The 12019-nt window shown below is 42.7% G+C and overlaps 1 protein-coding gene across 2 annotated transcripts in view; it reads left to right on the forward strand.

The window, feature by feature from the left end:
• NELL1 (neural EGFL like 1) overlaps window positions 1-12019 on the forward strand; it is an 822741-nt gene that overhangs the window by 115455 nt on the left and 695267 nt on the right. For both annotated transcript variants that reach the window (XM_032881211.1, XM_032881212.1), the window contains exon 4: window positions 4789-4959. In XM_032881211.1, the coding sequence (XP_032737102.1) occupies window positions 4789-4959 (171 nt within the window). The remainder of the gene's footprint in view (window positions 1-4788; window positions 4960-12019) is intronic.

Genomic DNA, 12019 nt, shown 5'->3' on the forward strand with positions numbered 1-12019 from the left:
TTACAGAACCAATCTGATCATCTAATGGATGGGAGAAACCGAAGTACAGAGGGGCAGGGATATTTTTGCCAACGATTTCATGGGTTTGTAGCAGTTGTAAGGTTGAAATCAAGTCTTGGTATCCTTGGGCCAGTGTTCTTTGCAATATTACTTAAAATTATGCTATTGCCTTTTTCCCCCAAAGGTAAATATAGTCCTTGAGACTCCTGGCCTGAGGTTGGACACAGTGTACCTTCTTGGTGTTTTTCGCAGCTTCTCTTCATTATCGCAGCAGTAGGGAAAGGGCCAGAATAGGGAAGTGAGATTATGCATGAACACCTATAGCATTTTTAAAAAATGGTGATCACTCTCTTATGGCAGGAGGAATGGGGCTTGTGCTTGGTCTTCAGGGGCATCTTTGCCAGAATGGTGCATCTTGGGGACTAAGGCTGGGGGCAAGCTGAGTCTACCTGAATTCTCTGGCCCTCTGACCTTGATAGGATCATACCATGTACCTGGAGAGGAATATGATGTGGTGAGAAGCATATAAATCCTGGAACTAAGTAGACTTGGATTTAAATCTTAGGAGTTACCTGACTTGGGGCAAGGCACTTTATCAATTTGAGCCTCTGTTTTTACCTTAAAATGTGAATTTAATAACCACCATTTAGGATTTTAGTAAAATGAGAGGTGATAATATATTTAAAACCTCTTACGTAGTAGAAAGTAATGGGGTATTGCCATTGAGAACCTCCACTTTAGTGTCTACTAGACTAGGGTTCAAGTCCTAATTTTGCCACTTGCAGATGTATAATTTTCAAATTTTAAATTTCTTTTGTCTAATAAGCTTAAAAAATGGATCCCTTAGTGTAAGTTTTAGGGAAAAGGACAAAAAGTCTAATAAAAATAACTTGGCTGATCTTCAGCTAACTATGTTATTTGGAATTATTCCTGAATTTTTTCCTCAATACATGAAATTCAGAAAGTCTTGTAAAACTTCATAGTAACTCTGTTCATAATACTCCGTGGTGGGCTTTGGAGAATTATTCATGCTGATAGTGGAATAGGGTCTCCCTAGCACTTGAGCAAGGGTGTAGTTTAAAAAAAAAAAAGTCTAGTTGTATAAATACAGGGTGGGAAAGATCACCTTCATGACATTTTGTGTAAAATGGTTTGCAGCGTTCAATGATGGGAAGGTCCTTGCAAGCCCTAGGATACACTCATGGTTGTGCACAGTCCTGATGGTGTCTGTGTTGGTGGATGCTATGTGGAAGGGGTAAACGATTCATTATGCTACAGCTGGAGCATGGTGACCAGCATGGGGAAGGATCTGGAAAGAGGAGGAAGGCAGAGAATCCATGTCCAGTACCTTTGTGGTCTAGGTGGTGTACAGGGGTATAAGGAAGATGGCTTGGGCTGTTCGGTCTGGAAAGGAGGACCACATAGTGAATGTCCGTGCTGTTTTCGACTATCCACAGGATGAGCAGACTTTTCTAGGAGCCACAATAGTTCCCTGGCTGAGTACTTGGCTGAGGCCCAAGGCTAAGGGGAGAAGGGCTGCTTACAAGTCCGGCTGGTGATTTTACCGTTCATATAGTTGCCCCCTCCCCCAAATCCACAGAAGACCTCTAAGCCCTTGAGGCCTGAAGAAAGTGGGGGTCAGAGAGCTTACTAGACTCTTGTGTATGTGATCACCTCCACGGCCCCCTCTCCCTGGCAGCACTCCAGGGCTCTGACTTGCTCATGGCATCAGATTGCTGCCTCCCTCCCTGGAGCCAGCTGGCCAGGAAGTGAAGCCGCGCCTGGTATACTCACTGTAGTGCTGCTTAAACTTTAATGGGCACATAAATCCCCAGGGGGCCATACCAACATGGAGATTCTGACTCACCTAGGTCTCAGTGCACACCCCCCCCCCACAGTCTGAATTTCCACAGGTGGTGGTGATGCTGGTGTGTGGGCCATATTTTGAGTAACAAGACTCCACTGCAAATCCTGAGTCTTCCCTCCAGGCTCCAGTCCAGTGTCATCAGGCCAAATGACCAGCTCCAAGCTGCTCGAAGAACTGAGGCTCACACATCTGTTGCTGTTGGGAAATACTGCCTTAATTCCCCTCCCAGCACCCATGAGACCGTCTTCCCCAGATAGAACTTAGCCATGCAGTGGCCTGGTCATGTGGAGGACCATTTCAGCAGTTACTTGATGTATTTAAAAGAAACAAAACCCAAACACACCCCATTTCAACTTCATCTGCGTTTGGAATACAGAACGTTTTGAATGTGTGCTCGATGCTGTCAGAAACTTTACCCTAAGACACACACATCGATTTTGCCTGACAGGGTGGATTTCTTCTCTTGGAGCTGTAGGTTTGAGATGACCCTGAGGTATCAGCTTGGTATAGTAATCTTTACAAGGTATGCATATAATGAGCTGTTGCTCAATGAAGCCATAACCACAGGAACAGTGATTGAACCTGGTTAAGTATATCTGCCCCCCCCTTTAAAGTTCTATCAGGTGATCAATAGGAGCATTTCTAATTATCTTTCATGTCCTTTTATTTCTTTATTTTTTTAAAAGATTTTATTTATTTATTTGACAGAGATCACAAGTAGGCAGAGAGGCGGTGGGAGGAGCGGGGAAGCAGGCTCCCTGCCAAAGCAGAGAGCCCAATGTGGGGCTCAATCCCAGGACCCTGGGATCACCACCTGAGCCAAAAGCAGAGGCTTTAGCCCACTGAGCCACCCAGGTGCCCCTTTTATGTTCTTTTTAAGGTCCCATCCCTTCCTGCAGAAGTAGCTTATTAGTCAAATGAAGTAATGGAGTGATTTCTAGTGATGATCTTGGTGAGGTCTCTTACACAAAATCATGGTGCTTTTTTTTTTTTTGTTCGTTCAGAAACTGTGCCCTCTTGGGAAAGGCACTTAGTATCCCTGATCACAAGTGATCTCCTCTGTGAAACAGGGTTAACATTATCTACCTTGAAGAAATTAAAGGAGATGACATTAATGAAAGCATTGGGTCCATTCCTAGCACACGACACGACAGCTGCCTTTGTCTTGGATTTGTTTCTGACTTTCTTGTATGAGGGCCACATTTTACCTTTCCTGCTAGTTTCAAAGCATCTTGAGAACAGGATCTGTATTTTAAATCCTCTTTTAGCCCTTTACTATGTGTTCAGTAACAAAACGTTGAATAAATTAATGAATGACCAGATAATCTCTAAGGTCTCCCTGGCCTTTTAAATTCTCAGATTTTGATTCTTTCAGTGTTCTAGCTGCTTAGAAGCAATTTGGAGAATTCCCTAAAAATGAACATCTTCCATGTTAAGGGATTTTCTTTTTTGCAGTCTTATGAAATATGTATTACATTATTGCTAATAAGTGTGTACCTGAGCCTGGGAGCTGGCTGCAGTGGTGTAAGTATCCTCCTTCGTTCATGACCTTGGGCCTGATTCTGTCTAGTGTGAGGTAGGTAGGTTAGGGTCTGGTCTTCCCCAGGACTGCTCTTTTGGGAGGATTCCTGTGAAAGATAAGCAAGAAATATGCATTTGTTCTTTGTCATGTGACTTGGGAGTCCTGTGTAGTAGAGGCTGTTTCAGGATCTGTTCATTTCAGTGCTCATAGAAGATGCTTTTTGTGTTTTAGATTAAATTACAGTCTGATCTGTGGGGTTAGGCCAACTCAGCTGATTAGAAGAGAAAGAGTAGGTCCGTTCAAATCTAGGGAGGGAACCTGGCTTCCTACATAGGCAGGTCCTTCTTGAGTTGTCTGTATGAATGAGTGGCTGGGAAATGGTGCCAGTTGAGGCCATCTTTACTAGTTAGTCATTGTACCTCTGAGATTGACAGGAAGCTGGTAGGAAAAGCATGGGCTGTCAAATTTAGACCTGAGTTTAAATTACAGCTTGGGTAGATCAACTCCAGAATCTCAGTTTTTTAACGTTTAAAAAAGGGATAATATCAGCCTTCTAGGTTTGTAGGGGTGATGAGTTAGAAAGTATGTTAAATGCTTAGTGCAATGCCTGGCAGTGAGGTTAGGCCTGATTTAAAGACAACAGTGATGCATTTCAGAGGAGGCTTAGACTAAATGGTCTGCCACTCAAAGTATCAGCCTTGGAGCGTGCTGAGGAGTATCCCAACTTCTGCATTTTATGATAAAAGTGCAGACTGCAGCGGTGGTGCTGAGTTTTTCATGGATCTGGAAAATGGGCGAACAGCTGGGAAAAGAAAAGACTCCATTGCATGTTTTGTGACCTGATAATTTGAAATACTGGCTAATATGTGAGTAACTTCAACCATTCCTCCTTCTCTAGGAATTGTCCACTTAAAGGTTTTTGTCCAGGGTTGGGGGTGGGTGTTTAGTAAAGTTATCTTAACTCAATTTCCTTCAGTCCCTGATAATTCTACATGATTCCTGTTGTCCTTTAATTCTTGGAAAAGTAAATATGGACATAATAAAAATAAGCATCATTAAGTCCATTCCACACGTATGGTCTTTTTTTAGACAATAGAGGGTTCCGAAATGTGCTTCTATGTATTGAAAGAGACCCTACACCAAGCTTTGCTAATTAGCTTGTGGCCATTCTCTTCCCAGTGGACCAATCAGTATCCATTTCAGAGGCTCAAGGTATCAGGGTGAGGTTCTCCAATAATAGGTGAATTGGATTCCATGCAGTACGATTGATTTTTGGTTAGGAGATCTTTGTGTTGTGTGTGGCAGCTAATTGTAGATTCTGAGAAAGGTGGTCAAGTAGTGAGGACTGATGACTTTGAGACCCAGAAGTAAAATCAAGTTTTTGTTCTTTCACATGCAGCTATTTTGAACTGGAGAGCAGTGGTCTGAGGGATGAGGTCCGATATCACTATATGCATAACGGGAAGCCCAGGACCGAGGCTCTTCCGTACCGGCTGGCAGATGGACAGTGGCATAAGCTCGCATTGTCCGTTAGCGCCTCTCATCTCCTGCTCCATGTCGACTGCAACAGGTAGGTCTGTGCTTCTGTTCTTCTGTGATTCTGTCCTTGAAATTGAGCAGCGGGAAGGGGGGAAAAAAATCAAACCCCTCCAGGCCTTACTGGGAAATAAAAACCAAGGGACCCTAATTGTAATTTAACCTAACAAATGGGCCATTAGATGTGCTGAAATGGCCAACTGTAATATGCTAAAAAAACAGTTCATTAAGATGATACAGTATCCTGTGACTAGGAACAAATGTACAAAAGGTTGATTACAGATTGGGGAGTAGTAAGTGCACCTCCGTGGACTCCCGGCACCAGCTGAAATTCCATGGAGCTGTGATCACAGTTAACTCTGATCTATTGTTGTTGAGCTCATTCCACTTGGAAGCCAATGAGCCACTCTACCTTAGAATGAAGCTGAGAAGCCTATGCCACGGAGGCAGCTAATTCTCTTCCACTTCATCAAGCACAGCTTTGCTTAAATATTTTTTCCAAACAGAGGCTTCGTAAAGAGGCTGTGCTTTGAATCGTTGGGAATTAATGCCCTCCATTTTCTGCAGAGGGATGAGCCTTTCAGGTTGCCAGTGGATGGCAGGACCATTGGTGAGACCTGGGGGGTTTTGTCGCGTGTCGTGAATTGGGGTGGAAAGGACATCTCGTCCCCCATGTCTGTCACTGGAGTCAAGTTTATTTGGAGCTGAAAAAAAACTCTTGGTCTCCATTGGATCATTTGTGCCTGGACAGTGTCTAATGGCGGTTGAAGGGAATATTTCGATCACTCTGGAATCCACTGAAAGTCCTTGTGGAGAGTGATCTCCCAGAGCAGGTCTTACCCATTGTTAGCAGTGCCTGTGAACTGTTGGTTCTTGTTACTGATAATGTCAAAGTTAAAATGACTGTTCAGCCACAGGACTTGTTCTGTTAGGTCAAGGATAAGGAACCGGCGTGTTGTGGACAGCCTTCTTTCTGGAACTCAATGGGAGGAACAATAATCCAGGGTCAATCAGCTCCAGATTACGTTTCTGAGGAGGAGGAGCTCCAATGTGCTTGCAGTTCGAGCTCTGCAGGTTCTTTCGGAAAAGGGCTGGGAATTGCAGAGAGCAGAAATTAATGTTAGGCTTAAGGGAACTTCTGCCATCTTGAAATGAGTCTTGGTCCATTTTGATTTATTTAAGATGCTTTCTGGACTTGGAGAGAATTGTGACTTCAACTGGACAAAGCTTCCGTAGAAACACTGGCTCCTTTTCACCCTATTGTCCTAATTTGGGCTGTCTGGAGAAAGCTGGCCCTCATCTGCCATCTTTCTTTCTACCTCCAAGAGCTCACTGGTTCTGTCAGTTTTCTAACACTCCAGCCCAGGCAGCCTTCCTCTGGTTGCCCTGCTCCCATCTGTATGCTAATGGGAGAGCAGAAAGGCCCTGCATGTCCTATGCCACAGGTCAGAAAGGGGCCTTAAAGTTCTAGTTTAGTAATTCCCACCTGAAAAGTGTGGGGGATACTGCTGGTTTCTTGCTAAGCAATTTTTTGCTCACTCCTTCCAAAAGTCTTGTCTTCCTTTTTTTACTAATCTCTCTGGAGAAGGAAAAAGAGGAAAGAATATGTCTTTGCTAATCTAACATTTCACACTTCCACAGATTCTCCGGTTCCTATGAAATACTCTTTTCTGACCTCCTCAGCCACTTGGGCAAGTTAATTTCTGTGCAGCTCTTTTTAAACTTGTAAACTGGGGTAATACTTGTTCATAGATGGGAGTGCTAAATGAAATCATCCATATAAGGGGCTCTGAGTGGTACTTAGGTTTTGATGCTCCATACCATGTTCATTGTTGACTCTACACAGTTGTGGTACCTCTGTCTCCAAACTTTCATACACTGTATGCCCTTCTTGGCTGCCTTGGCCTTTCCACCAGGAAAGTGGAGAGAGGATGAGAGCTGGAGCCCATAGTATTTTATAAGGTCAGACTCATTTATAAAGAAATGGACTGAGGGAGATTCTGAATATCCCTTCATTTCTCTTGAAATTTATCATATTTTAGTTCATAACCTAACATGTCCTTTATATAAGATCTTGGAAAGAGAATGTAAAGTTGTTACTAGTTAATAATTCATGGGCCCCAAACACAAATGAGGTTTTTGGATAGGTCAGGGGGAAAGGAAGGCCCAGAACAACTGGACCACAGGAGAGGTAAAATTGATTTTCAGTGTAATTCCCAAATCTGGTGACACCTAAGAATTACTGGGGAACTTATAAAAAAAGATTGGGTGACCTGGCCCCATCTCTGATCAGCTGGATCAGATTCCCTCAGGGTAGAAACTTCTGAGAAGCTGTATTTTTAACAGGCTCTCCATGTAGGTCTTATGCAGGTGGTCTAGCCTTGGTACATGGTATGGTATTTCAAAACCAGTGGTTTAGGTGGAAGGGGGAGGAAGCTGAGGAAGAGGGTAGGTTGCAACAAAAAGTAAGGGACCTTGGAAAACCAAGTACCTGGTGCAGAGCCCCCAGGAAAAAAGAAGAAAAGATAAAGGAAAGAGGGTAGGTCTAGTGAATAGCACAGGCTTACCTTCTTTACAGGTTTTTTCCTAGCAGTGCTAGTTGATTCTAGGGTGGGAGAGACTCTGGTCCTTTATCAAGATGCTGGTCTACTACTTATATAGGCCACCCACCCATAGAGTGAATGTCACAACGTCTGATTTTTTACCCTTTAAGCCTATGCATTTCATCCTCTCGAGATTGTTTTGAAGGCTTTCCCTCTTAGAGGTACACTTTTTTTCTCAACCTGTCCTACAGTTCTACTGGCTAGGTTCATAGTTCACTGGCTAGGTGACAAACAGTGATGTGATAATATTTACTGAGTGTTGACTTGTGCTAGGCACAGTGCTAAGCATTTTATATAGATTAACTTGTCCCATAGTCATGTTTACTTTCCTACTTTAAAATGATGGGGCTGAGGTTACATTATAAGTTTACAGTCCTGCTTCTAATATGTGGCTGTACTAGGATTTGGACCCAAATCTGATTCACGAGTGTTCTAAGTGCTAGGCTGTTCAACAGTGGGGGACTGTGGCACTGGAAGGGCCATAAGGGAGGCCAAAGCCTGATTCAGTGTGAGCAGTTTGCTCCTTTACAGTATCTTCCTCCTGCACGTCTTAGATTGCTGATCCTTGGAGTTGTTTGGTGAGATACAGAATCTTACTAATGAAACTCATTTCATTAGCATGTGGGAAGAGACCTACATTTTTTGAGCATCTATTAGAGGCCAGGTAACATGCTCGCCATAATATTTCTTAGGATAGTCATGTGGGGACAATTTTATTAGAGCTGTTTTACAGGTCAGGAATTAGGCTCAAAGATCAATAACTTGGTCTCAATCATGTGTAATAAGCATACAGCCAAAACCTTGAACCGAGATCTAACTCCCATACCTTAGTCTTTCCATCCCTGCAGATCACCCCTGTAAAGTGTTAATGACCTGTACTTTCCAGGACATAGTCACAAGCACACGAAGCAGTCTTCCCAGGGGAGAAATGCTACAGACGTTTCTGGAACCATAAAAACATTTGCAATAGGAAGCTTTCCCGGGAAATTCGTTGCTCTGAGGACCTGGTATGTGGTGAGATTTTCCACTTTCTTAGGATGAGAATTGAGAAACAGTCATTTCAGACCTAATTACACTAATTGTCACAAGAAAAGTGACTGCTATTTTAATTGGTCGTGTTACACTTTCTGCTTGCTATGGAGGCTCACACTTCTGCTTCAGCTGTTTAGCTGTTTTAGAAGCTCCTGAACTATGGATAGCAGATTACCTCAAGCTAGAAACAGAGAAGGAACCATTTAGTTGGGTGCATAGCCTGATTATCTCCATCGCCCTGGGGTTTTTTTTTTCCCAGCTGCCTTTGTATTTTTTTTTAAAGATTTTATTTATTCATTTGACAAACAGAGATCACAAGTAGGCAGAGAGGCAGGCAGAGAGAGAGGAAGGGAAGCAGGCTCCCCACTGAGCAGAGAGCCGGACGCGGGGCTCGATCCCAGGACCCTGAGATCATGACCTGAGCTGAAGGCAGAGGCCTTAACTTACTGAGCCATCCAGGCGCCCCCAGCTGCCTTTGTACTAATAGTTGCCAACTAAGACGAGAATGAAGCCTGCACTAACCTTCCTCAGGTTCTGTCATAACATTCTCTGCTCACCTTGTGGCCTCTTCCCACTACTCAGAGACCAGAATCCACTGGCATCTGGGATTCGGTGCATTAAGTGTTCTGTTTACCACAAAAGATTGTCTTTCCTCCCCTTCGTTAACTTTTATCTTTCAGTCAACTCCTAAAATTAATGTATTGGACACTCTCTTCCAGGCTGTGGAGGATGCAGAGAAATAAGTCCTTAGCACCAGAAAGGTCGTGGCTTATTCGCTCAGTCACTGTTAATTCTGACACAAGCAGAGCTCCCCATAGCGATTGACCCTGGTCCCCAGATATCAGAGAAAGCATGGATTTGGACTGAAGCCCTATTAGTAGGCTGATAAGACAACTCAGGATAGCAGCTGAGCCATGGACAGAACTGAAAATGGTCACTCCCAGCATCTTGGTGTGGAAGTGACTGGAGCTGCGCTTCTCATTCACTAAGGGACAGACTCAGAAATGTTTCTCATTCAAATGGCACATTCATCTACCCTTTGGCCGGCATTTCGTGCAATGTGCAGGTGTCCCTACTCCAAGCCAAACTCCTGTTGCCTCACTGCTGGAAGACATCTCTTACGTAGTCATAGTGCAACAGAGCTCTGAGCCCTGACCTTATTTGTTTAGACTTGTACAAGTGTGCGCACACGTGTGCAGCTCAATTGTCAACTCTGACAGGAAGTTAATGGTTACAGTTTAGACAACAAACACACTTAGATTTTACTTTTAACACATGCTGTTTGTTTACTGCAGAGCACACTGAATTTTTGCGTACAACTGACCTTGAGCATGCAGAATTAGGAAAGAAAAAATAGTATAATTCACTGAACAAGTCAGTAATTCAACGTTTTTATTCAATATTTCAGAGTAACTTCAGGATATGAGCATCTGTTTCTCTAGTTTTCTTTCTTTCTTTTTTTTTTTTTTCAAAAATGAAATATGTTGATAAAGCATTTTTTCCCCAGGGAGCTCCTCAAGTATTTATAAACATCTTATTAAACTTATATTCCTTCAGGTAGTTAAGCCACATGTATAACATACTACACTGATTTCTTTTTTAATCTTATTTATTTATTTGACACAGAGAGAGAGATAACAAGTAGGCAGAGAGGCAGGCAGAGAGAGAGGGGGAAGCAGGTTCCCTGCTGAGCAGAGAGCCTGATGTGGGGCTTGATCCCAGGACCCTGAGATCATGACCTGAGCTGAAGGCAGAGGCTTTAACCCACTGAGCCGCCCAGGCACCCCTAACATACTACGTTGGTTTTTATAAACATTTCTGCTACAGTCAGGAGGAGAAAATGAAGAGATGACTCTCAAAGACCACAGCTTCCAAGAGATACTGGCCAAGACTCAATCTCGTGCTTTCTCGACTGGATAGATGCTTCACTTTGTGAACAGACGCACATGCACACAATTTATTGAAATTAAGATAAAATGGGGAAACAAGCATGAGCCTCATGTCCAACTCAGCCAGCAGCTCCAGATCTTCTGTCCAGGAAGAGAGGACAAGTGAGCTAGGGAGATAGGATATACCTGTGTGTAGGTTTAAGTAACGGTAGAAGGCAGCAGTACAAAGAGCTGTTCTGAGGCTGTATGTGATGGATTGCTGGATTCCTGGTAGATCACAGGAGGGAGAGTTGGAGATGTGGAATAGTCTCTCAGTCTCTTACCATCCCAGGTGAAAATGCATTACAATTTCTGTAGCTTTATAGTTTTGTCACTGTGTGATTTGCTTCTGTACCAGTCACATGAATTCGGCATGGAATGAGGTCTGTTTTGTAAGCATTACAAAGCCAGTCACAGTGCTGGTGAGAGAGGAGGGTGTATGTGTGAGTGGAATCAAGTTGAGGGAAAGCTTCCAGGGAGGGCCAGAGAAGGAACTATGAAAGCAGGGAGGGAAGGAAAGGGAAGGAAGAGCTCTTCCCTGTGGCTTCATCTAGACTGAAATGAATGCTGAATCTTTGTCTTGGTTTTGTCGTTTGTAAGATGTGATTTACATATGTTATACAGGAGTGTGAAATCAGACCATTTGTGCATTACATTCCTTGAAGATTCTTTGTACATTGACTCATTCGCCGGGAACCATGCTTGCATCTGTAAAATGGAAATAATAGTGACTCTTCTAACTTAGAGGTGTTGTAAGAATGTAGCAAGAGAAGGTGTGCCAAATCTTGATAATTTCAAGCTGCTTTATACTGCATCATGAAGTCCTATAGATGAATACTCTCAGAAAGAAAAGCTGTTAAAATATACTGGGAAGGAATTCAATCTAGTCAGATTTTCCCCTGTGTACAAACAGTAGCTTATGTCCCAAGGATGAGGACCTAGTTTGGATTGTGGATCTATGGCGCAGTGTAGGGTTTGAGGACAATCAGGTCCTTGATGTTACTTTGATGACCAAATCTTAGGTAACGTACTCCGGTAATTTGGTTCCATGGCTAGTAATGCAACACCAAGGATACATGGTTTTTATACCAGTGGGGTCCCTTTAAAAATAAATAAATAAATAAATAAATAAATAAATAAATAAATAAATAAATAAAACAAATAAATATAAAACAAATACAAATAAAATAAATTAAAAATAAAATAAATAACTAAAAATAAAATTAAAAATTGCAGCACCTCTTTAAAAATGGGAAATATTGTGAATAGGGAAGAAAACCTCCTTTCCATTGTGTTAAGATCTTTTGTTGATCCTAGCAGGGCAGTTTGGTGTTTTTCCCTTTTTAATCATGTGAGAGAGGAGGTGCAGAAATTTACTTCACCCTCCCCATCTCAGAAGACAAAATTATCACAGTTTTTATGAGGAGATATACAAGTAGGTGAAGCTTTACAGAGTGAGGAAACTCACTTGTTTTAATTTCCTTAACAAAATAATTTTGCTTTTCTACTTGGAAAATCTGGCTTTTTAGCA

Source organism: Lontra canadensis, unplaced genomic scaffold (assembly GCF_010015895.1).
Source record: "Lontra canadensis isolate GAN:19392208 unplaced genomic scaffold, GSC_riverotter_1.0 scaffold74, whole genome shotgun sequence".
Classification (NCBI taxonomy): Eukaryota; Metazoa; Chordata; class Mammalia; order Carnivora; family Mustelidae; genus Lontra; species Lontra canadensis.